Below are 27,037 nucleotides of genomic sequence, written 5' to 3'. Positions count from 1 at the left end.
TCAACTGAGCACACATGCTCATATTTGGATAAAAGTCAAAATCTCAAACTTGTTATCAAAGATGTAAGTCTTGATTTGCCAGCATTTGAAGATTATATTATATCAATTTCCTGTTGTTTGTGGAAACAACTCTGTCTTAGGACATACTTCTTTGTAGACCTCTTTTAACTTTAAAATTCTTCTCTCATTTTAGCCCAGCAAACAGATTCTATTCTGCAGAAATCTACAGATATTCTTATTTCCTTCCTGTCGCAGAAATATTCAGTCCTGAGAATCACAGGATAATTTTGTTCTTTACTGTTCATTTCCATTTAAATTGGGAAAAACAGTCTGGTAGAAATATAAACTGGGCTTTCCTGGTAGCTCAGATGGTAAAGAATCTGTCAACAATGTGGGAGATGTGGGTTTGATCCGAGTCAGGAAGATCCCCTGGAGAAGGGAATGGCAACCACTCCAATATTATTGCCTGGAGAATTCCATCGACAGAGGAGCCTGGCAGGCTACAGTCCATGGGATCGTGAAGAGTCAGGCATGACTGAGTGACTAACACTTTCTTTTTTTTTTTTTTTTTTATGAAATACAAATATGTGGCAGAAATATTACAGTGTGTTGGTAAAGTTGAATGATGTGTTCTCTCTTTACGAAGAGTTTAGGCACCATCCTTTGATCTATCCGTTCTGAGAGAAAAATTCTTTGATCTTCTTGAATAAAAGCTATCGGACTGAGTTTCTGTTAGTAACACCAGAGCATGACTAAAACCAGATTGATTTCAGAGAGAGCTTCCCCATATACTCGTTGTAGGACCTTGGATAAATCACTTTACTGTTTTCAGCATCAGTTTTCTCGTCTGTAAAGTGGGGCTGTAGTCCCTAAATTATATGACTGTGAGAATTAAATGAGATGTCATAATAAAGCATTTTCCAGATTAAACTGTTAGTAAATTATTGACTACTTTTAGTAGAAATTCAGAGTCATACAGACGCTTTTTAAAATCCTTTAACCACTAGTTTTTGATTGTATGGTCTTAGGAAAGGTTTTATAGTTAACCTTTTTGAATCTCAATTTAGTAATTTGCAAATTAAGTATAATAACATTTTCTTCTAGGATTTTTTATGAAGACAATTATGCCGAAGTGACTATATAGAATCTAACACAATATTAGTTCCCATGTCTTCCCTATCTAAGCTTTATCCAAAATTGAAACAAGGTAAAAAGAAATTCTTGCAATATTTTACTATGACATTAATCTAAAGGGCTGAAATGTTTCAACTATATTTGAAATTAGCATACCATTAATACTCTCTGATTTGTAGCTCCTGAAATTAAGCCACTTGCTTGAATATTTAAATGCTCCTTTTTCATTTTTATTATTTATAATGCCTCAGTTTGGTTTTGCATGTCTCCTTGTGATAGCTTTCAATCATCTGGATGTTGCTTCAAGTTTAAATTCCAAGTCAGCAGTTATGAGTAAAGATCATTTGCACCTCTGAGTGTTGTAAGGTGCCCATAAAATATCTTACTGTTCTTATTCTTGTTTTTCTAAAAGTTGCTTACATGTTTTAGGAGAAAAGTATGTGATAAAGATTTTTCCATAGATTGAAAATGTATCCATAGGAATTGAAGTTGTTAATTTTTCTTTCTAGTTTCAGATGCCCAGAAAAGTGCAGAAGGACAGATAATTTACTCTCAAATATATCCTTAGGCCAATTCAATGTACCTTTCTTTCAGTATTTTAGATGGATTATTAGAAAGCATGAAATAGAATTGTACTTTATTATATATTTGGTATAATCTGGCTAAATTTATTTATTAGGAGAAAGTCAGAATATCATAATTACAAACATTTCTGCCAAGCCTACATGCCAAAAGACATTGTCATTTTTCTGAAGTGTGTTGGTGTTTTTTTCAGCATTTCAAATAGCAAAAGTTCATATAGTTATCTTATGAATAAATTTAAATGCAGCTTTAGTATGGTACACTCTTGGAGTGAGTGAGGCAGAGCAATTTTTTTTATTACATTTCTAATACTCTGCAGTGTCTGAAATACTGTTAATTTAGATTATATTCTATTATAAAAATCATTAAAGAATTTGCTGCTTTGCTTTCAGCAAGATTAAGTGTGATGGTGAAAAATATCCCATAAGAAACCCATAGGGAACAAAGTGGAAAACTAGCTGTTTAGCAGCAACACTGTAAAAATACTTAATAGTTAAAATTTGTGGTTAAATAAATATTGATTATTAAGTATAAAAGTGCTAAATTTACCATAGATAATATACATGTTTCAATGCTGTTCTCTCAAAACATCCCACCCTCGCCTTCTCCCACAGAGTCCAAAAGACTGTTCTGTACATCTGTGTCTCTTTTTCTGTTTTGCATATAGGGTTATCATTACCATCTTTCTAAATTCCATATATATGTGTTAGTATGCTGCAATGTTCTTTATCTTTCTGGCTTACTTCACTCTGTATAATGGGCTAAATTTAAATCAGAGGAAACTTTTAAAGTTCTGGAAGAAACACTGTAATGAAATTTGACTACCCTCCTGTATATATTCTCAAATTGCCAAAAAATAAAAGTGTTTAGAGTATACTGTATGCCATTACAGCACCTGCTCCTTCATAAAAATTACATATTGATGATTGAGTTGTAAAAACTCAGTGTAATGATTTATTTATTTTTTAACCAATGGTTTATTCTTTGTCTTATGATCTGGCACTCTGATCTTTTAGATGCCTTAAATAGAGCATTTCCAATGTATACAGTTTATTTCTTTGAATGCTTCTAGTTACTTCTTCAAGAGTAGTATTTTGATTATTTAGGATTTGGAAAAACAAATCAAATGTTTATAAGGTCTGCAAATGTTAAAAATGGATCTCTTATTATTTAATTTTTTCATGACAAGTTGTCTTTGTCTGCTAATTATCAAATGAAGAAATAATAGTACTTTAAACAAGATAAGTTTCAATTCTGTCTAGAAAATGAATCTAGATGTCAAAATGATTGAGATAGTATGAGCCCTTCATGGTATCGTGAGGGACCCATCCTTAGCACATATGACTTCTGCCTTGGAGTTAGCTCACAATTTAAGACGGGTTCTGCAGCCCTAGCTATCACGGTTGAATTTCAGGCAGGAAGGAAGAAATGGGAAGCACAGAAATGGGTCCATGCCCTTCTCTTTTAAGGCGTTTCTTTGGAGGGCCCTCATAACACTTCTGCTACAAAGTATACATATGTGCAGAAAGAATAAACCTAGCAGGTCTGAGAATACGGTGCTTAGACAGGCCTGCTTGAAAGGTTGGTCCTTGCTCGGCATCTGGGAATTTGGATTTCCGGAAGGGTTGCTCCATTCACCCTCTGATTAGAATGGTTCATTGTGCTTAATTTTTTTTCTGCAAACAATATGATTGGCATGGAACACTTGCTTTACCGTTGCAGATTGAATTTTGATATAGGCAGGGCAGATGGTGCCCATGTGACCAGACCCAGTAAAAACTGAATCTCTAGTAAGCTTCCCTGATAGAATATTTCATAAGTGTTGTCATTAGCTAATGCTAGAGGAGTTAAGTGCTTCCTTGTGACAACATGGGGAGAGGATTCTTGGAAGCTTATTTCTGTTTTCCTTTAAATGTCATCCCCCCTGTCACATTTCTCTTTTATTAATTTTGTTTTGTATCTTTTCACTGTAATATGTCATAGTCATGAGTATGACTATATCATGAGTCCTATAAGTCCTCTGTGAGTCATCAAACCTAGACATGATCTTGGAGACCTATTTAAAAAAATGAAAATTCAGTAAGTGACTGAATACTTATTCAGTCACTCAAGTTATAAAACACATTCTCAAGTTATAAAACACATTTTAAGGTCTATCACAAATGTGATTTTTTTTTGGTACTAATATTCATAGTTTGATTTTAAATTTTTATTGGCCTTCTCTTTTCATCACCATGACCGCAAAGCTTTAGCTATGATGACTGGAAGAATGGAGTTGTCATTAACTGAAATGGAAAGATGGTGAGAGTTGGTTTGGAGGGAAGATCAAGAGTTTCTATCTTGATCAATTTTGGATATGTTACATTGTAGACAGAGAGTAGATGGTGGTGCCAGAAGACTGGATTCAAGAGAGAGGGCTCAACTACAAATATTAAATTAGAAGTCATCATCATGTAAGAGGCATTTAAGGTACAGAAGTGATGAACAAGGAAGTGAGTGTAGATGGAAAGGCACAAGCTTTATGGCACTCAGCATCCATTTAAAAGTCAGGGAGATGAGTAGGAACCACCAAAGGAAACTAGGAAGCAGTGGACAGTAAAGTGAAAGTGAAAGTTGCTCAGTTGTGTCAGACTCTTTGCAACCCCATGGACTATATAGTCCATGGAATTCTTCAGGCCAGAATATTGGAGTGGGTAGCCTTCCCCTTCTCCAGGGATCTTCCCAACCCAGGAATCGAACCCAGGTCTCCTGCACTGCAGGTGGAATCTTTACCAGTTGAGCCACAAGGGAAGCCCAAGAATACTAGAGTGGGTAGCCTATCCCTTCTCTGGCAAGTCTTCCTGACCCAAGGATCAAACTGGGGTCTCCTGCACTGCAGGCAGGTTCTTTACCACCTGAGCTATCAGGGAAGCCTGAATGGACAGTAAGGAAGCAGCAAACCAAATCTCTTTTCAGTCACCTTGTGGAAACTTGGGAGAATATCTTTTTCTTTTTTCCTGTTTTTTTATAGCTTGTGTTGTTTTTGTTGTCCATTCGCTATATCATGTCCAACTCTTTGTCACTCTGTTGACTGCACCTGCCAGGCTGCATGGCCAAAATACTGTAGCTTGAACTTTAGCATAAGTACTTCCGGTCAATATTCAGGGTTGATTTCCTTTAGGATTGATTGGTTTGATCTTGCAGTCCTGGGGACTCTCAAGAGTCTTCTGCAGCACCACAATTTGAAAGCATCAGTTCTTTGGTTCTCAGTCTTCTTTATGGCCCAATTCTCACATCTGTACATGATTACTAATAAAACCATAACTTTCACTATGTGGACCTTTGTCAGCAAAGTGATGTCTTTGCCTTTTAATATGCTGTGTAGATTATTCATAGTTATCCTTCCGCGTAGCAAGTGGCTTTTAATTTCATGGCTGCACTCACCGTCCACAGTGATTTTGGAGTCCAATAAAATAAAATCTGCCATTGTTTCCATTTTCCCCTTTCTATTTACCATGAAGTGATGGGACCAGATGCCATGATCTTATTTTTTTGATTGTTGACTTTTAAGCCAACTTTTTCACTCTCCTCTTTCACCTTCATCAAGGGAGTCTTTAGTTCCTCTTTGCTTTCTGCTATTAGAGTGGTATCATCTGCATATCTGAGGTTATTGGAAATGAAGTCAAATCTTTATATTTTAATCATATCTGAATACGTTTAGCATGGTGTTTGATATTTTTATGCCAGCTGTATTGCAATGTTGATTCATTTAACACCCTATCTTCTAAAATTTGGATGGTTTTCTGATAAACAAATTCATAACTCACATTACCTATCCTTATGTTTTCATTTTTATATTATTTTTCTCCAATGTTTCCAGCTCTATTGAATGAATTTAGCTTTATAAATTTGCTTTTTTCCATTTATCAAATTTTATTCTTGTCCTAGATAGTACTTCTAATTGGAGATTCAGAAGGAATTTAAAATTTGACAATAGAGAAGTACTATTTGATATTTTCTTCTAAATTCACCCATCCATATTCAAAGGATAATCCTATGTTTATAAAGATACAATTAAAATGTTAATATTTAGATATTAATTAAATTGATTAAAATCATAGAATTTACCCCCAAATCCCTCTGTTTTATTTCAAAATGAATGTGGCTGAGTAGACTCAGTTTTCATTTGAGGAAATATTTATTAAATGATCAACACCTCAATTAATTGAAACTCATTATATTGTGGGTGCCTTGTGGAGTGGTTTTTCTCTAATTTATGTTTCATTGTCAGCAGAATTATAGTGCTAGGAATCTATTCAAGCAACAATGATTTTGTTCAGTTCAGTTGCTCAGTCGTGTCCAACTCTTTGCAACCCCATGAACCGCAGCACACCAGGCCTCCCTGTCCATCACAAACTCCTGGAGTCTACCCAAACCCATGTCCATCGAGTCGGTGATGCCATTCAGCCATCTTATCTTCTGTCGTCCCCTTCTCCTCCTGCCCCCAATCCTTCCCATCATTAGGGTCTTTTCCAATGAGTCAACTCTTTGCATGAGGTGGCCAAAGTACTGGAGTTTCAGCTTCAACATCAGTCCTTCCAATGAACACCCAGGACTGATCTCCTTTAGGATGGACTGGTTGAATCTTCTTGCAGTCCAAGGGACTCTCAAGAGTCTTCTCCAACACGGTAGTTCAAAAGCATCAGTTCTTTGGCGCTCAGCTTTCTTCACCATCCAACTCTCACATCCATACATGACACTGGAAAAACCATAGCCTTGACTAGACAGACCTTTGTTGGCAATGTAATGTCTCTGCTTTTTAATATGCTATCTAGGTTGGTCATAAGTTTCCTTCCAAGGAGTAAGCATCTTTTAATTTCATGGCTGCAATCACCATCTGCAGTGATTTTGAAGCACAGAAAAATAAAATCAGCCACTGTTTCCACTGTTTCCCCATCTATTTGACATGAAGTTACGGGACCAGATGCCATGATCTTAGTTTTCTGAATGTTGAGCTTTAACCCAACTTTTTCACTCTTCTTCACTTTCATCAAGAGGCTTTTTAGTTCTTCTTCACTTTCTGCCATAAGGGTGGTTTCATCTGCATATCTGAGGTTATTGATATTACTTTTATATCCTAGACTCAGTGCATTGGATTGAAGACACCAAAAGTCCTTGATGTAATAGGTTGTAGTTTATTAAAGGCAAAATTGTTGTCTTAGGTCTGGTTCTTTAGAAGTAGAAATTGAGATGAGAATTCAAGTCCAAAGGATTTATTAGGGAAATGCTTTAGGAGATACTGCTAGTGGAGTGAAAAGGCAAGACAGGAAAAGGAAGAAGCCAGGCGAGGGTGTGATTTTAGGGGATTAGCCTCAACCTCATCTTGTGGAAGGAGCTCTAGAATGTAAGTTATGATTCAAAATCTGTCCTAAGGGAGACAAGTGAGTTGGGCTTTCGTAGTCACTAAAAAGCCATTGGATAGAGAGGAAAATCTCTAGCATTTCTCAGACTCTGCCTCTGAGAGCAAAGTGGCCCCACAGACCTGAGACCTTCCAAGGGTAAGAAGGCATTCTTAGGAGATGAACATGGAAAGCACAAAAGGGGCTACAAGGGATTGAGGCAGAACACCAGTTGTCTATAACATACAAATAGCTCATTTATATGGCACATAATGAGTACTCGCAGAGAGATTTGCAAGCTGCTATGGCAACCCTGAGGACAGGATGAAATAGAGTTCTATGGGAGAGGGAAGACTTTCTAATAAAATGATTTCCGGAGGATCAGAGGGAGTTAACTACATAATGAGTGAAGGAAAAAAGAACTTTCATTTCAGGAGGAGCCTGGTCTACAAAGACACAGACACATAGAAAAAAAAAAAAAAAAATCCTACATTTCAAGCCTGTTGTGGATTTAAAATCAACCAATAAAATAAAAAAGCATTTTATTTACCTTTAAAGAAGTAAAATCCTGTTACTGGTTGTCTGGAGTCCATGATTAATATCTTGGCTATGCTACAAAAGAAAAGCCTTCAACGAGGCAATCTGCAGTAACCCCCAACACTTTTTAAAGCATTTGCACCAAAATGTACCCTCTTCTGTCATCTTTGGTTTGATAGACCACTACTAGGTCCTATTGTAGTTCTCCATACACATGTAGGAAATGACGTTGTTAAAGATAAATACAAAATTTACTTAGTATCTCTCACTGCTTATATTCACAAGAGATGAACAAAATCTTCAAAGTTTAAGTTCAAAAGAAAAGACACAGTCAAGAGAATGATGAGAAAAAAAATGTTTTCTCTGCTTTAAGGCATATCTCATTTTCAGAAATACCCATGTCCTCACCTCAAAATTCTCCTTTTGTTTCCAGTGCATTTACCATAATGATTCCCTCTCCTTCACCATTCTATTATTTGACTAGTGAGAAGACACCAGGTTGATCTTCAGACTCTCTTTTATGTTTATTGCTTCCCTGAGCTTCTTGCTCACACTACACACTTTAAACAATTCTTCCTTATCACAATGTGGACATATTAACAGATAGTAACTCCAACTTGTATAAATTGTTTGAAGCTCTAAACTATTTTTAGTAGTAGTCATATTAGTGATAGTAGTGGTCTCTAATATTTGGTCAGCATACTAGAAAAATATAATGTTCCATGCATAGAGTGAAGAAGTTTTTGATTCTCTGGTGTCTCGGTGGTAAAGAATCCACCTGTCAGTGCAGGAGACTCAGGAGATGCAGGTTCAATCCCTGGGTTGGAAAGATCCTCAGGGAGTAGGAACTGGCAACCCACTCCAGTGTTCTTGCTGGAAAATTCCAAGGGCAGCAGAGACAGGCTGGCTGCAGTCTATGGGGTTGAAAATAGACACGGCTGAGCACACACACACACAGTCTATAGAAGTTTTCAGGTAAAAAATTTGTTACTTTGACAGAAAATTTTTGTATAATATTTAGAAACAAGAGTGACATTTTTCTATCATTTATAATAGGCTGATACACTTTATTAAAAATTGAACCCATACGATCTGGAGTCCTGTTCCACCCATAGTTCTATTTATTGTATTAAGTAGCTCAAAGAGAACATATTGTCGCTGTTATTTTCCCTGATATCAGTACAGGATAAGAGGATAACTTTTATTTTCAAAACTGTAAAGAGCACTGTTTACTTATAATCATGCTGCTGCTGCTGCTAAGTCACTTCAGTCGTGTCCAACTCTGTGTGACCCCATAGACGGCAGCCCACCAGGCTCCTCCGTCCCTGGGATTCTCCAGGCAAGAACACTGGAGTGGGTTGCCATTTGAAAAGTGAAAGTGTCTGACTCTTAGCGACCCCATGGACTGCAGCCCACCAGGCTCCTCTGTCCATGGGATTTTCCAGGCAAGAGTACTGGAGTGGGGTGCCATTGCCTTCTCCTACTTAACATCATACCTTTATGCTTTTCCAGACTATCACTCTGGAAATGACAAGAGCCATGACTGGCTTTGTTTAGTGCCCAAAGACTCTGCTGGCAAATCACCCCAGTCATTATAGCAGAGCAGATGATGTTTATCTTACTTTTTCTCTGGATGTCTTTTACAGATAAAGGATCTTCTTTCAGAGTATGAACAAGGCTGGGACAAAGCTCATATTTGTCATCATAGATTGACCTGAGGAGACAGGAGAATAAAGCCTAACGCCTTGACAACTGATAGAAAGTATCTTTAATTCACAAAACTCCTCATTCACTAAATGTTAATTAAAGGGGAGAACCTAAAAGTCTGAGGATTGTCAAGGGCTAACTACTTATTGAGTTTGTAATAGCTATGGAATACAGCCTTGGATTCACCTAGGTCTCTCTCTGGTCTGCACTTCAGGTTTTTAACATTTTCGTAAGCTATTTTAGTCAACAGTGATTTTATTTAAGACTACATAAAAATAATGATGTTTCAGAAATATCATTATTTGCAAAAAGCAAAGTAGAAAATTCTCTTTTGAGAGTTGGGTGACTCTAAGCTAAGTGTTATGATCTGCAGCCTAGGAGTATCTCCAAGCTGTTCCTTTAGATTTTATAGTTACCATAGAGTATCTCCCTAAAGTGTAGCATCTTTCTTTTTCTGTACCTGTTATTTTTATGGAAATTAAAGGGTTTAAATACAATCATATTTAACAATGTAGCATATCTGAGTAGTGAATGTATTTTATTCCTGCTTTGGGACTAGCAAGTTGTCCCAAATAACCCATCTCCTCTTTTTCCAGAGCTATAGAATTAGATTTTAGAAGGAGCCTGGGAGACAGGAGCTCTGCATGGTAAAGAGTACACTTCCCAGGCTTTCTGGGAGCTATGGGTGGGGCTGTCTATCTGAAGTGAGCCAGTGTCCTGAGGCAATATCTAGAGCTTTCTGTAAACCCGATCTTGTAGGCACTTTCTTGTCTTTTCCTCTTTTCTTCTGCTAGGAATGGGATGAGAAAACTAGATTTGTAGCTGCTATTCTGGGCCTTGAGCTCAAGCAGCACATGGTTTCAAGCAGGCAGTTTCAAAGAGCCTGAGTCCCTGAGTAGAGTCATTAAATTTTCACTGGTCTGCCTCACTCCAGATTTTTTTTTTTTTTCACATGATGGAACCTAAATTTATCTTTTATAAATCACTGTTCATGTGTCTATCTTACAGCTGAATTATATTCACCTTCCCTCATAGCTTAGTTGGGCTTCCCCAACTAAAGGCTTCCCCAACTGAGGGCTTCCCCTCATAGCTTAGTTGGTAAAGAATCCACCTGTAATGCAGGAGACCCCAGTTTGATTCCTGGGTCGGGAAGATCCGCTGGAGAAGGGATAGGCTATCCTCTCCAGTATTTGGGGGCTTCCCTTGTGGCTCAGCTGGTAAAGAATCTGCTGGCAATGCGGGAAACATGGGTTCAATCCCTGGGTTGGGAAGATCCCCTGAAGGGAAAGGCTACCCACTCCATAATTCTGGTCTAGGGAATTCCATGGGGTTGAAAGAGTCAGACATGACTGAGTGAATTTCATGTGTCTATCTCACAGCTGAATTATATCCACCAACACCTCAAGTTTCAACTCAAGTCCTACATTTCATTCAACAGATTAAATATCTGCTGAACTAATCAGGGTCGGGATGCAGAGTTGAATTATCCAGAGAGTATTTCTATGGTGTGTGTGTGAGTGTGTATGTGTGTTCTTCCTTATCACTCCAGGTTTATCAATTAAAGTTTGGCTGTTAGTCATAGAAACCACCTCCCTTCCAAAGTATGATGTAAGATAGAATTTTATTTTTCTCCTATGTAGAAACCCAGAAGCTATACATAGTTCAGGTTAGGTAGGTGAAACTCCCATGATATCAGAGGTTTAGATTCTTCTGTTTTATAGATTCTCTGTGCTTGACTTTCATTCCATATCAGGTCAGGGTCCAAGATGACAGACAGCAGTAATGTGTTGAAATGAGCAAAATGTGGGGGGCTGCTTCCCTATAAGAATATTTCTTCTTGTAACACACTGGCAAGAATGTAGCTGAAATGGGAGTTGCCTTTGTTTTGGGCACCCTTGTGCCTGATGAATACTGTGGGATTCAGTTCCTGTGGAAGAAGGAGAAATCAACATCAGGGAATTGGCAGACTCTAACACATTGTAATAGTTTGTTCCTTCTGCAGGGAAGCTTATACAGTCTCCTTTGTAGACTTTGAGGTCACAAGTTCTATCAGAGCATGCCTAGGGTTTCTTTATGGGCTTCCCTGGTAGCTCAGCTGGTAAAAAAATCCATCTGCAATGCAGGAGACCCCTGTTCAATTCCCGGATTGGGAAGATCCACTGGAGAAGAGACAGGCTACCCACTCAAGTATTCTTGGGATTTCCTGGTGGCTCAGCTGGTAAAGAATCCACCTGCAATGCAGGAGACCTGGGTTTGATCCCTGGGTTGGGACGATGCTCTGGAGAAGGGAAAGGCTACCCACTCCAGTATTCTGGCCTGGAGAATTCCATGGATGGTATAGGGGTTTCTTTTCTCATCAATTAGATGTATAAATTAAATCTAATTTAACTTGGTAAACCCCCTTAATGAATAAAGTTATCTTTCCAAAACTCAGGAATATTTCCTTTCATTATTTATCTTTTTAAGTAGAGGGGGAAAAAACACTTTCCATAAGTGATTATTTTTTATTCTTTCTGTACTTTTCTGATTTTTCTTTTATATTTCACAACTTCATTGAATTTTTTTTCTTTTAAACTTATTTATAATAAATTCAATATTTGTTCATAGTAAAATAAAGTATAAATAAGAATTTTAAATAATAAATTTTTGAAAAGAATATTTTACATATTCTCTTCTTTTACCAGTCTCACTCATATAATTAATCAAAGTTAAATTTTGTGTGTATTCATGTGTTCCATTTATGTATTAATATGTATTAACATATTAGTGCATGCCTGCATGCTAAATCACTTTAGTCATGTCTGACTCTTTGCGACCCTATGGATTGTAGCCTGCCAATCTCCTCTGTCCATGGGGATTCTCCAGGCAAGAATACTGGAGTGGGTTGCCATTTCCCTCTCCAGGAGTAACATATTAGTGTATATGTGCAAATGCATGTACACACATGTATGTTTTTTACGCAGATTAGAATAGTCTCTTTTTTTTGTTAGCCTGATAAAACATTTTGTATGTTTATTCTTTCCATTACTCTATGCAATTCAGCTTTAGAGTCAATTAATTTGTCATCACTTCCCTATCTTTTGATATTGTATTGTTTTCACTGTTGTACTATTACATAGACATTTTTTTACATTCTTGTGCAAATGTTAGGTATATTTTAACTAGATCATTGCTAAGTCCAAGTCTGAATGTGTTTCCATTTTTTGACATAATTTACTGGGTTCTGCTCCAAAAAGGAAGGTTTTACCATCTGACCCTGCCAGTCCCAGCTACGAAACCTCAACAGCACAAGATGGCATCAGTGTCTGTGGCTCTTCAATAGGTGAAAGTTGGTTTCTCACGCTTTGATTTACAGTTTTAGAAGAAAAGAAATTGAACATCTCTTTATTTAAATAAAGCCAATTTGTAGTTCTATTTTTTCCCTTTTCTTTTCTTATCCATTAACTCACTCATCATCTAGTGTACTATATATATATATGTAATACATATATGTGTATATATTATGGAAACTGACCCTGATTCTGACATTTTTAATAGTAAGTTGTCTTACATAATTTTTAAAAAAGAGTGACATACTAATCAAAATGATAGTTTTTTTTTTTTTTTTAAGAATTTGTATTAAAAACCCTGCTCACTTGAATAATTGTGGACAAATCACTCCATATTTTCTTATGGAATGATTTTAGTTTTCTACATTGAAATCCTTATTGCATCTAGAATTAATTTTGATTTGAAGGGTGGGTTATAGAGTCAGCTTTTTTTTTTTTCCATTATGGATATATAGTCAATTGCCCCAATACCACTTACTAAACAAACTTTCTTTCCCCTTTTCATTTAAAATATTTCCTGTATGAATTCCTAAATTATATACATATTTCTGTACTCTTAACAGTGTTCTCTTGTGTGGTCCCTAGATGTCTCTGGGGACTCTGTGATCTTTACAAGGAGTTTATGAAGAAGAATGTTGTTTCTCACTATGCTACTTTTTAGTAAAGGAAGATAAAACAGGCGGCACGTTAGCACAGAACAAAGCTGTGGCATCAAATTGTACTAGCAGTCTTTGTATTCTTTACTAATTCACTACTATTTACTCACAGTAATAATAATAATAATAAAAGATCAGTGTCACTATTTTTGATAAATCAGTAAAAATCAATATTCATTAAAAAAAATTTTTTTTTTAAATGTGGTCCACTTTTAAAGTGTTTACTGAATTTGTCTTACATTTCTTGGTCTTTATCGACTGAGGCATGTGCTGTCTTAGCTCCCTGATCAGGGAACACACCCCCACCCTCTACATTGGAAGACAAAGTCTTAACCACTGGACCCCCAGGGAAGGTCCAGTATTAGTTTCTAACATCTTAGAACACAGTTACTATATTTTTAATATCCTAAGTGACAAAATGGAAAATTCCTAAAAAGCATTTCTGCTGCTTACTAAAGTACAGTGTTTGTCTCAAGGCAAAGTCTTGTATGAATGAGTTTTGTGGAGAATTACCCACTTTTTTTTAATAGAATAATTTTTTTTTACTTAAAAGGATGCTTTTTATACAAACAGTGGTTATTCAGATTTGGGTATTTGGCAAATATTTCCTCAGAAATGTATGAAATGAACCTATCGTCCCAAATAAAACACCTTAACAACGCTCATTGCTGATGATAATTTTCACTAAAAGAAAATTTAGAATTTTGGAAAATCTGTCAACACAAACATGATAGCATGGTAGTCACATATACTAATTTCACCAATCCTTATATAAGACTATTCTATGAAGATTGATGATATTAGTGTATGTGAATTGTATTATATACTGAGCTATCTCAACATCTGGAAGATCTTCATAACTCAATGAATTCATATTTTCCAGATGACTAATCTATGTTGCTACAAAATCATGCATGAGAAAATGATCTATTAAAAGTGCAAGACAGACCAATGGGTTATAGTGTCACAAAGAGCCAAAAGGGCATTGATATGGTTTTCAATTCTATTTTGCAAGTAGGAAACTAACACTGAAGGAATTTTACTGTAGCATCAAGGAAGACTGTACACAGTTATCTAAAAAGGCTATTAAATACTACTCCCTTTATAGCTAGTCAAGATTTTCTTCAAATATTTCTGACAAACCCAACATGCTGCCACAGATTGCATGCAGATGTTGATATAATTATCTAGCTAGTTTTTTTTTTTTACTAAAGAAGGTACTGAAGAGATTTGAAAAATTATAAAGCAGTTCCATTCATTTTATTGTTTTTGTCTTGAAAAATATGATTTTTGATGAAAAGTGTTCCTTAAGTTAATGTCTTCAGTTTATTAAAATGATTTAAAATGAGTTAATAATACATAATTTAACATTGTCTTAGTTTTAGTTTCTACTACACTGGTTATGAATAGATATAATTTAAATAAGCTAAAGATATTTGAGATCCTTAATAATTTTTAATAGAGTAAAAGTATTCTAAGATCAAAAAGTTTGATAGTCTATATCATAATTTATTCTCTCATTCTTTTCTCTTTCTTTGTCTCTCTCCCCACCCACACATACACACAGACACACAGACACACACGCACACTCTTATTCTCTACCTCCCCCAATTCCTGGACAATTACCAGTACTATAACAGTATTCTAAAACTTAATTATTGTCTTAATATCATGTTTTTAATATCCAAAACTTCTAGGCCATTTCCATAACTCTTTTGATTCTGAACTTACTTTCTATATTCTGAAATGTCTATTTTTTAAAATCAATATTGGTACCATATTGTGATAGTCAAGGAAAACTTGGCCTTTAATTGGAATTGTGTTTTATTTATATCTTAGATTTTACCTTAGAAATATATATATAAGACAGAATTAGCATATATCTATATAAGATATACAAAGCAAAAAGTATGTAATTTGCTTGTTCATTTCAATCTTTTTTTATTTTGTTACCTATAAATTTTGAAAGTTAAGTTAAAATAGAACCCTGGATTTTCCCATTGAAGTGGTACTTATCAAATCAGTGCCACGTTACCCTTTGTCTTTTTATGAGCATATTAATAATCAGCTTATGAACTACTTGAAATCAGGAATCATCCCATTTAGTTTTTATATATATTTTCTGTACAAAGTGTTGGATAAATATTTGATATGTATTTTTATGAATTACTCAACTTTTATCAATCTCTAAGTAAAATTTTAATTTCATGCACAATTAAGGGCAAACATGAATCTATTTATACTGATATTGTAATGATTTGGAGAATTTTTTAAAGATGCTTAGTGTCATTAGATCAGAAGTTTGAATTAACATTGTATCAAAATATCATAAATAATAGTAGTATTAAATGATTTAAATTTTGATAACCCACTATTTAGTTGCATTTTTCTATGTTTCTTCATTTGTGTTTGCAGAGGATTTCTATCAGCAGCTTTACAACCTAAAAATAAATAAAGCAATATATTATACAGCAGGGACAAGAAGAGATATAGAACTGAATCTTTTTGCATCTTGTTTTGTATCACTTTACAGTACCATCACGTGGCTTTTGTTCAGGTTTATATAAGCTAAAATACACAAAATTTTACTTGAATGCTACTCTTTCTTTCTAGTAAAAGCCAAGTCTGATATACACAGCTGTGTTGAAAAGAACAGTATTGTTTATAATGGAATGTTTTAGATATTCAGAGTGCTTTGGCAGTTTAATAGAAATGTTCTCTTTGGAAAAGTTTACACATTTTTTGAAAATAATTATTGATGTAAAGTGAATTCTAAGTATTAAATAGACAAGTCATTTGTAGGTTTATTACAGCAAAGCTATAAAAAAGAAATAAAAATCATATGTAACAACCAGGTGTATAAAATTACACATAATCTCAATAAACTACTCTGGTAGTATACTTTAATTAGCCTAATCAAATAGAAAATATTGAGTAAAATAATGAAATATGTCCAAAAAGAAACTGAGAGCCTACCTGTTCCTATGCTAGGTAAATAAAAAATGCCTTACAGGGTTCAGAAAATAGAATTTTAGGGGCTCAAGAAAAAGAAACTAATCTGTATTTCCAATGTACTACTTATATTTAACTTCCTTTGTATATATTAATATTTTATTGCCCTTCACACTGATGACACTATGGATGGACTCTATGCAATTGAGTTAGAATTGTATACACTATATAATAATGACACTGCATTTGCTGCTGCTGCTGTTGCTGCAAAGTTGCTTCAGTCGTTTCCGACCCTGTGCGACCCCATAGACGGCAGCCCACCAGGCTCCCCTGTCCCTGGGATTCTCCAGGCAAGAACACGGGAGTGGGTTGCCATTTCCTTCTCCAATGTGTGAAAGTGAAAAGTGAAAGTGAAGTCGCTCAGTCGTGTCCGACTCTTAGCCACCCCATGAACTGCAGCCTACCAGGCTCCTCCGTCCATGGGATTTTCCAGGCAAGAGTACTGGAGTGGGGTGCCATTGCCTTCTCCAGACACAGCATTTAAAATTTTATAAGTTTATTTTTATATAAACTTCTCTTCTTAATTTTCAATAACTTGCCAAAAATGGCACTGTAGCAGTTTCTGAAAGCCAACTCTCCAAATGAGTGAAAGTGAAAGTTGCTCACTTGTGTGTGACTCTTTGCAACCTCATGGACTATACAGACCCCATGGCCCTGGAATTCTCCAGGCCAGAATACTGGAGTGGGTAGCCGTTCCCTTCTCCAGCGGATCTTCCCAAGCCAGGGATCGAATCCAGGTCTCCCACATCTCAGGTGGATTCTTTACCAGCTGAGCCACAAGGGAGTTTCCTCCAAATGAGTAATTGCTATTTAATTTTTCAGTGAGAAAGCCAACCTAAAGTAACAATCATTGTTGATGCTTGCTCAGATCAGGTGGACCAAAACAGCAGGAAGTGCCTCTGACAGATTCCAAGACTCAAGTGTCTTCAACGAGACTTTGAGGATTACAAATATTCAGCGACACCAAGGAGGCCGGTATTACTGTAAAGCAGAGAATGGCCTGGGCTCCCCAGCGATAAAGTCAATCAGAGTGGATGTGTACTGTAAGTAAATGTCTCAGAAATCTATAATTAAGTCAACTGCAGATACCTTTTGTCCTACAACTATTTTTATTGTTACATCTATTGAAAAAGACTAGAGTTTGTTCAAAAAAATAGAGTTATATTTAGTTGAGAATGACAAGTCTTTAAGGTTAAGATAGCTCATTTAGCATATTTCTTGTAGAAGCTCCATAGGAAATTTTCATAGTTTTTATGATTAATAATACATATTAATCATAGAACATTTAAGAATTAGATTAATAAAAAAATAAATATCATTGAAAATCCTATTAATGACTATTAGTGTTGAATGTATAGACTTTTTAATCTCTCTATATAAGTATATAAATGCATATTTACCTTTGTATAAAGAAAAAATCATGCTGTGGATATGGTGATTGGTTTTGTTAACCTATGAGAATTTCAGTTATTCTTATTTTGTAAAATGCACTTCATGAGTGAAGTTACTTGAACTGGCTTGTAAAAAGCCAAAATTTCTGTGTAAACTCTGTTTTGATCCAATTCTGTTAAAAGTAATCAGTTCCTAGGGCAATGCTGAGCCTCCTGGAATGTGTTTGTTGATTTATTTTTGTTTTTGGTCTCATTTTTCTACTCTTAGCTGTTAGCGAATATATTTTAAAGTCCTCTTGGTCTCAATACTGTCTTCCCCACCAAAAGAAATTAAGGGCCTATGTTCAGTTCAGTTTTTTATATAGGTTTCTATTGCTCCATTGTATTTTTTGCAAATACTTGCATTTTATTTGTTAACTCTCTAGTGTTATTAGTAAAAAGATGTTTATTTTTAGTGATTTCAGATATAAGTAACAAGTGAGGAGTTCTCATTTTTTTTTACCTACCTTTCATTCTTTCCTTTTTTTCTTTTTCTTTCAATGCAGGGTTGCATAGTTAGGAAAGTGATTTGGAATTATATGTGGTTGATCAGATCCTATGCTGCATCTCATGTAATTGTTCAGGTGACTGAGAAGTGAGTGACAGGGTTGCATTTGTGATTCACCTTCCACATTCAGGAGCTTTCACTGTTCCTGGAAAGGATGAAAGAGAAGAAGCCCAAGCCCCAATCTCTCTAGCAATTCCCAGACCTTCAGGCATGACCTGGAATAACTCAGGCATCTGTATCCCAGAGGCTGCTTTCTCCCTGTTCTTATGGGCCTTCCCGTTGGCCTTACCTGAATGTTTCTGAACAGTATATCCTCTGCCCACCACCCCCACCCCAATCAAATATTTATGGTAATATATACTTTTAAAAAGGACTATGTAAACTGTTTTGTTCATATATAATTTTAAATGGCACTAAATTTAGTTTAAATGACACTTCTATAGCTTTTAAAAAGAACATACTTGTGCTTTTTGTTATAATTATGGTCATGAAGTTTTATAATACACAACCTTGATACCTTAGACACAATTCTAAAAGCTAAAAAGCTCTGGTGATTGAATGGATGTGTTTTGTTAAATTTTATTGGTAACTTTTTGCAGCAAAAGCTGATGAGAACTAGTTTGGTGGCGACATCTAACCTGAAATGACTTGAATGCAAAAATCGAAAATACTTTCTCTTCTTTATTTACCCTACTTCTTCTGAATAATCATATGTTTTGCTCTGGAAATAATGTGTTTGATTACACAGCATTGCCACAGAGCCCGCTGGGTGTGTTATGTAAAACATGGAATATGTAAAACATGGAATATCTTCCTAAAATCTGAAATATTCAGAAAAACATTTCCCTAAGGTTTTGAATAACAGATTGTGAGTTGTGTTCCCGCTGCAATATGTTTGATAAAACAATAAAATTGTGTTGCTGAATTAAAAATCTAATGCAAGAGAGAAATGGCATTTTAAAAGCCTGTCGAAAAGAGGCTTCTTTTCTCTTCTTACTGCGAAGTCTTTACAGCACTGTTGTGCGTGATTCTCACTCTTTTCTATTTGTTCAGGGCCCTGTGTCCACAGTCAGCTGTGCTGCAGGATCTCATTCACATTGCATACTTGGGGGGAACTGACAGCACAAGGCACTTCATTTTCCCAAGCTCTGTTAGTCTTTTAAGGCCAGTGTCACCTTCCAGGAAACCACGCTGGAAGGCGCTATTTCTATTACCTTCTTCTTTGACCTACTTTGGGATTTTTCCCACACAACCTGAACTTGACAAACATCTCATTCTTTGTTGTGTAAGTGAAATGTCATGGTGATGCATACCATAGTGGAGTACTACTTTCAATATGTTTTTGATAAGGATTTAGTAGAAGGCTGTCTAAAATTATATTATTTGAGACAATAACATGTATTCAGAGATAACATGTAAACTAGTAGTCCATTCATATGGACTCTGAATAAATGACAGGTCTTTGGGAAATCTATGTTTTATATATAATCTATGTGTTCTATATATAACAGGTTTTAGGCTCAAGTATGTTTTCTTTACATGAATATTTATACTTTAAAACCTCACCATCATTGACAATAGGAACATGAGTAACATATTAGTGTTGAATTGAAACTTGACAACCTTGACATCTAAAATTGGTTTATAGTCTTAAGAGTCATCTGTTATTTGGATTTTGACTTGATGTCAGACTGGTTGATTGACTAGAAATTCATTTTTATAAACCATAAGCAAGTGAGCAACTTTATTTCAGGTGCTTTTACCTTAAATAATTTTGAAAATGCTAAAACTCTAGGACTAATTTTGTTTTTTTAATGCTTTAAGCCATAGTTTTAGGATCATCAATGCACTGTAGATTTCTATTTCTTTTTCTAAACTGGTTCATCCACATTTGTAGAACTTGAAATAGTATAGGCATAGAATGCAAAATAATCTGCAGACTAGGATCATGTTTGCAACAGCTAACTGAGGCAGACTATGGCTTAGACTTAACAAAAATTTTAATAAATGGCATTAGAATTTAGCCTTGAGTTCCTAATGATAGTTTATCTTTTAAAAATCTTCCATAAAGTATTAATTTTATAGCCATCCTGGAGAGATTTCATAACCACAAAAATGTATATCTCTTATTAAACCCCATTCGGTGATTGTAAGTTTCTAATTTTATGGCTAATACCATCCTAAAATAAAATTTATTTTGATAAGGAAATTTATTTTCTGAAGAGAAACCTGCCACAATGCTGACTGATATGAAATGAAGTGATTTTATTATATAGGAATATCAAAGTATTTGTGACATTGTATTAATATTTTGATCAATTTGGGAAGATTTTTTAATTTGAACTAACAGTTCCTTCGCAAATAATTTTCTAAAATGTCTTGTAGTAATTGGACCTTGTAGGTTCCATAAAGAAACTGCCAAATGTACTATTATTCTTCTCTTTGCTGTTTCAATCTAGAAAATAGTTTACTCAGTGCTACTGTTTGGAGAAGATATACCTGTTTTTCAGTTTATCATGACCTATGATTCTTTTCTTAAGAACTATAAAAGCATTTCAAAATGAATATAATTTCTTTAAAAAGTATATTTATAAACAAGCAGATTCCATAACCAGATAACTTATATTTAAGAAAGAAATCTTCAGTTCAGTTCAGTTCAGCCGCTCAGTCGTGTCTGACTCTTTGCGACCCCATGAATCGCAGCACGCCAGGCCTCCCTGTCCATCATCAACTCCCGGAATTTACCCAAACCCATGTCCATCAAGTCGGTGATGCCATCCAGCCATCTCATCCTCTGTCGTCCCCTTCTCCTCCTGCCCCCAATCCCTCCCAGCATCAGGGTCTTTTCCAATGAGTCATCTCTTCTCATGAAGTGGCCAAAGTACTGGAGTTTCAGCTTCAGCATCAGTCCTTCCAATGAATACCCAGGACCGATCTGCTTTAGGATGGACTGGCTGGATCTCCTTGCAGTCCAAGGGACTCTCAAGAGTCTTGTCCAACACCACAGTTCAAAAGCATCAATTTTTTGGCGCTCAGTTTTCTTCACATTCCAACTCTCACATCTATACATCACCACTGGAAAAACCATAGCCTTGACTAGATGGACCTTTGTTGGCAAAGTAATGTCTCTGCTTTTTAATATACTACCTAGGTTGGTCATAACTTTCCTTCCAAGGAGTAAGTGTCTTTTAATTTCATGGCTGCAATCATTATCTGGAGTGATTTTGGAGCCCAAAAATATAACGTCTGACACCGTTTCCACTGTCTCCCCATCTATTTGCCATGAAGTGATGGGACCAGATGCCATGATCTTAGTTTTCTGAATGTTAAGCTTTAAGCCAACTTTTTCACTCTCCTCTTTTGCTTTCATCAAGAGGCTTTTTAGTTCCTCTTCACTTTCTGCCATAAGGGTGGTATATGCCATCTGCATATCTGAGGTTATTGATATTTCTCCCAGCAATCTTGATTCCAGCTTGTGCTTCTTCTAGCCCAGCATTTCTCATGATGTATTCTGCATATAAGTTAAATAAGCAGGGTGACACTATACAGCCTTGATGTACTCCTTTTCCTATTTGGAACCAGTCTGTTGTTCCATGTCCAGTTCTGACTGTTGCTTCCTGACCTGCATACAGGTTTCTCAAGAGGCAAGTCAGCTGGTCTGGTATTCCCATCTCTTTCAGAATTTTCCACAGTGTATTGTGATCCACTCAGTCAAATGCTTTGGCATAGTCAATAAAGCAGAAATAGATGTTTTTCTGGAACTCTCTTGTTTATCGATGACCCAGTGGATGTTGGCAATTTGATCTCTGGTTCCTCTGCCTTTTCTAAAACCAGCTTGAACATCTGGAAGTTCTTGGTTCGTGTATTGCTGAAGCCTGGCTTGGAGAATTTTGAGCATTACTTTGCTAGCGTGTGAGATGAGTGCATTTGTGGGGTAGTTTGTGCATTCTTTGAGATTGCCTTTCTTAAGGATTTATACAAATGTTTCTGATCAAAATATACTCAATTATAATTCTTCTATTGCTGGGAGCTAGCTTCTGAGGGTCCGAATACTAACAGCTATATGTTTAAGAGAAAATTAAAAGTTGGTTCTACTTAAACCTACTGTTTTCAAAATATTCATTCTTTGTGTCTTCTCCCTGAAACTATGCTAAAACAATAATAAAGGAATAAAACAGTAACCAAACATGTGAACAGTGATAGAGGGAGTGGAAGAAGAGACGACAGGAAAAAAAATTTGTAGGAAATGAATCAGATCAGGGAATGACCACTGTTCAACATACTGAAGAAAGCGTGAATCAAAGCTGTCAGTATAGAGGATAAAATGAGGCACAGAATTATAGAATCATTAAAAAATTCATGAATTGGAGACATCACTTAGCTTTTAGAGTGTAATTCAGTCTAAATACAAGTGGTTTAAAATCTATATAAGAAGAGTTACATTCCCAGATCTTTCACATTTCACACAGTTCAACACCAAACTACCTCTGTTCTTTTACCAACTTCCTAGTTAAATCCCTACAGGTGACTAGAAATTTATTTTTGTGAGATGTTCAGACAGAGAAACTTTGAACTAAGAAATGTGAAATCATCAAAAACAAAAGGCAATATACTCTTCAATTAGAGTTATTAAATGTAAGTTTATGTACTCTTCACAACCTCTTCTCACACTTGGTTCTGAGAATGCCTTTCTGGAGGAATATTGGAGAACCTATCTAGTAAAACTGATGAACTCTGGAGAAACAGCTACAGATCCTAGCAAGGTGATCCTTGGTGAAACAGCCCTGCTAATACACTGACAGTGAAGGCCACTGCTGATCAACAGAACTACCAGTAAGCTGTTGTATAACTGAGTCTTAGGTGTGAGTATACCAGATGACCAAACGTTTGAGACAATCATCTAAAAAACAAGAGAGAAACCAAGAAAAAGAAATGGGAAAAAAAAACGCAGGAAACAAAAATGCTGCAGGGAGCAGAACTACAAAATAAAACACAGTTATTGATATTTTTAATTAGTATTCTCAGAGAAAAAGGGAAATGTTGCAATCATATAATAAGAATAGGAAAATAGAAACAAGGAATTTTCAGAGAACATCAATGAACTCTTAGAATATTAAAAATGTTGATATATAAAATCAATAAAAGGGGTGGAAAATAAAACTGAAGAAATCTTACAGAGAATTAAACAAAATATAACAATCAAAGGGGTAGAAGAAGGAGAAGACAATAAAATTAGAGAATTTGCCCAGCTAATCTAACATTTGAATATAATTCCAAAAGATAAAATGGAGATTAAGAAATTATTTTCTAAAAAATAAAAAAAAACTATATCATATTTAGACAAATGTTTTCAATTACTAAGTTCCCACTAGGTGTCTAGCACATAGAGTAAGCAAGACCTGCACAAAAACTCATTCACTTGCAATTTAAAACACTAGGGGAAAAATGAAGATCTTAAACATTTCCAATGAATTTTTCATTTTTTCCCCAAAATTATCATATATCAAGAATTAGGAATCAAAATGACATAGTAAAAGTCAAGAATCTAGGAAATGTCTGAGTAAAACTTTTGAAATTCTGAAGGAAAACTATTTTCAAACTAGAATTTTCCACCCAGCCAGACATATTTTTTCAGATATTAAATAAGAAAGACATTTTTAGATTTCTAAATTTTTTTCTGCTATGTTCCTTTTCTTTTAGTTTTAGTTCTACCAAAACTAATTTAAAATATAGGATATTGTATATAAGAGTATAGAATGGAATCCCAAAATGATATTGAAGCAAAACACCATGATAGCTGTGCTGTGGAACTCAAGAACATTCAAGACAGACAGAAGCTGCCAGAAGAGCTTTCATGAAGGATGTCTTCGTGAAAGAGGTGCAAGTGGTGGATTATTTGATGTATTAGAGAAGGATTCTACACTTCTCATAGAAAACTTGATAACATGGTAATGATGGGTGTGTACATGATTGAAGAAACAACTTGTGGGTGTTATTAATGAACACAAAAAAGTTATTTGAAATGAATTGTAATTGAAATATATTGCAGGGTTCAGCTCTGAAGACATACTTGTGTAGTCACTGGTAACAATAGCAGTTGACTTAACAAGTAGGATCTAAATATAAGGAATATGGGGAAGGAGGAAAGTTGGTATAAGAGAGAGAAAAACTTCTCTCAACAGGTAGGAATCAGTAAGCCAATGTGAAAATGGAAAAAAAAAAATCTGTAAATAGCAGTTGAACATTTTTAAATATGAAGGCAAAACCAAGAATGGTTACAAGATGCATTAGAAAAGATTGCCTCAGGGTATTAGAAATACTTGAGGTTGTGTTTTATATACTTATTTGACTTTCTAACCTATGTATGTGTATAATTTGATGACTTTCAGTTCATAAAATATAGATTTGAAGATTTTGCCTTGCAGGCCTTGTTATTAAGCTCCTAGAAGTGAAAACTAACCTCATTTCAAATTTTATCAGAAGATTATTGTCAACTCTAATTATATTTACACTTTTCTCTAATTCTCCATAGAATTGATGCTTTTGATATTTTTAAAATTAATTTATTTTTTACTGAAGGATAATTTCCTTACAGAATTTTGCTGTTTTCTGTCAAACCTCAACATGAATCAGCCATAGGTATACATATAATAACCCCTCCCTTTTGAAACTCCTTCCCATCTCCCTCCCCATCCTTTAGGTTGATACAGAGCTCCTGTTTGAGTTTCCTGAGCCATACAGCAAATTCCCATTGGCTATCTATTTTACATATGGTAATGTAAGTTTCCATGTTACTCTTTCCATACATCTCACCCTCTCCTCCCCTCTCAGTCTAGAAAAATGGTACTGAAGAATTTATTTACAGGGCAACAGTGGAAAAACAGACATAGAGAATTGACGTTCTTTGATATTTGACACCAATAAAGTTGACTGAAAATCTTTAAGTAAAGGACAGACGATAGCATAGGGAACGTTGTTGCCACATTCTAATTCCCCCCTCCCCCCCAAAAATTGATATAGTTTAGGATGAAACATTTACAAAGTAAAGTTTGACACTTCTTCATGCAACAAATATTTGAGAGACTATTCAAAATATAATTCCATTAAATTTTGTGAGGCTAAAAAGGAATTTATTAATATTATGTAATTTGTACCTTCATTGAATTTGAAGTACTTAAGGAGACATATGAAATATATAGTTTATTTAAATGGGACATAAATGTTAAGCAAGAAAATAAAAAATATGCATAACACCACACAACATGAATGATGTGTCAAACGGCGCAGAAAATGTAGAGTGAAATGTTACTGTGGCCTCTAATCATAAAAGAAGTAGGATTTACACTGTAGCTTGAAGGATGGGATTTGATATGCATTTATGCATGTCTTTTGGCATTTTTTGTCCTGAACTCTCTTTTTCAAGGATGTTTGTGTAGCAGACAGCCTTAGATGTTAGAGGTTGTGTCTGCCTCCAGGTCTGGAGGAAGATTTGCTTCCTGATCAGGATATTGAAGGCAATGTCTCCCTTAGGGGCAAAGATTAGGCAGGTTTGCTAGCAGGACCTTTTAAAGATCATAAGTTTCCTAAACTCAGAATTCCTTAATTGTGTAACAAACTGGAACAACGTTTATCTAGACTCCTCTCACATTGCTCCTATTGAAATTGAGGGAGAGGACTTATGAGGACATGAGGCTCATCTGAGACTTGGGTAATGAAGTCCTTTTTTTCTGAGCCAGGAGTCATGTAGCTTCTGTCAGCTTCCATGAAGTTGTGGCAAATTAATTGTTAGCTAGTAGACTGAGAAAATATACAACTCTTCAGAGTTCTTGACACAATAGATTTAAATAAGTAGAGGGGAAAGCCAGTGATATTCTGTAATGAGTGAGCAGTCTGATTAGAAATAACAGAAGACAGAACTGTGCTTGGGGGAACAGTGACTCAAATGGTGGGTTTAGAGGAAAGAAAGCTTTATTTGCAAAGTGGGCTGTCATATTGTGTTAAGATTTTACTGCTAATGTTTGCAGATGATATGAATGATCATCTGCTCTTTATGGGAAATGTAAAATGAAGAAATTATAATTTTAGGACTTCAGAATTACTGATGAGAGTCAGCATTCTCCTAATACTAATACTGCTTCATTTGCCCTAAGAAGCAATGATCACTCAAAAGGCAGTATCTGTCTTTGGAGGAAGAGAGTATATTCTATGTAAAAAAAAAAAGTAGATTCACAGAATTTTGAAGTTCTCATACTGAAATAAACATTACTTTGAGATTCTTAAGGGCATGTAAGCAATTTTTTGAGAATGTGTTTCTGTAATTCTTTCAGTTATTCTCAGCTATCACTGTATTGCTCACAGGGTAATGGAGGTCATACAGCTTTAAAGGTTAGGACTTGATTAAAACTTATTTTTAAATCAGAAAGAAATTAGATTCAGAGGCATTAGCTTAATAAGTTTTCATCTGTGCAGACACTGTTCACACATGAGACAAATCTTTTCCAATATCTATTAAGCATTTTGTAAGCCTTCTTATTTCTGAAACATACTACCTACTTTCTTTTCACTTTAGGTAGTTGCATTTCATTATATTCAGAACAAGTGGCAAAATTTTTTGTCCTTGTCTGTTAGATTTGTTTTACCTGAGAAACGAATGGGAAATTAGGATGACATGATCAATTTATTATTCAAATACAATTTACCTGTGTTAGAATGATAAACCTCGCAGTTAAAAAATATTGACAGTGAATTATTTGAGCTTATTTTC

The 27,037-nt window shown here is 35.3% G+C and overlaps 1 protein-coding gene across 1 annotated transcript in view; it reads left to right on the top strand.

Annotated features, from left to right (window-relative positions):
* Window positions 1-27,037, top strand: part of MDGA2 (MAM domain containing glycosylphosphatidylinositol anchor 2) — an 854,840-nt gene that overhangs the window by 442,967 nt on the left and 384,836 nt on the right. The window contains exon 3 of the mRNA XM_065940680.1: window positions 17,204-17,378. Coding sequence (XP_065796752.1) covers window positions 17,204-17,378 — 175 coding nt within the window. The remainder of the gene's footprint in view (window positions 1-17,203; window positions 17,379-27,037) is intronic.

The sequence above is a fragment of the Muntiacus reevesi genome, chromosome 7, assembly GCF_963930625.1.
Source record: "Muntiacus reevesi chromosome 7, mMunRee1.1, whole genome shotgun sequence".
Classification (NCBI taxonomy): Eukaryota; Metazoa; Chordata; class Mammalia; order Artiodactyla; family Cervidae; genus Muntiacus; species Muntiacus reevesi.
This window is presented reverse-complemented; position numbering and strand designations above follow the sequence as displayed.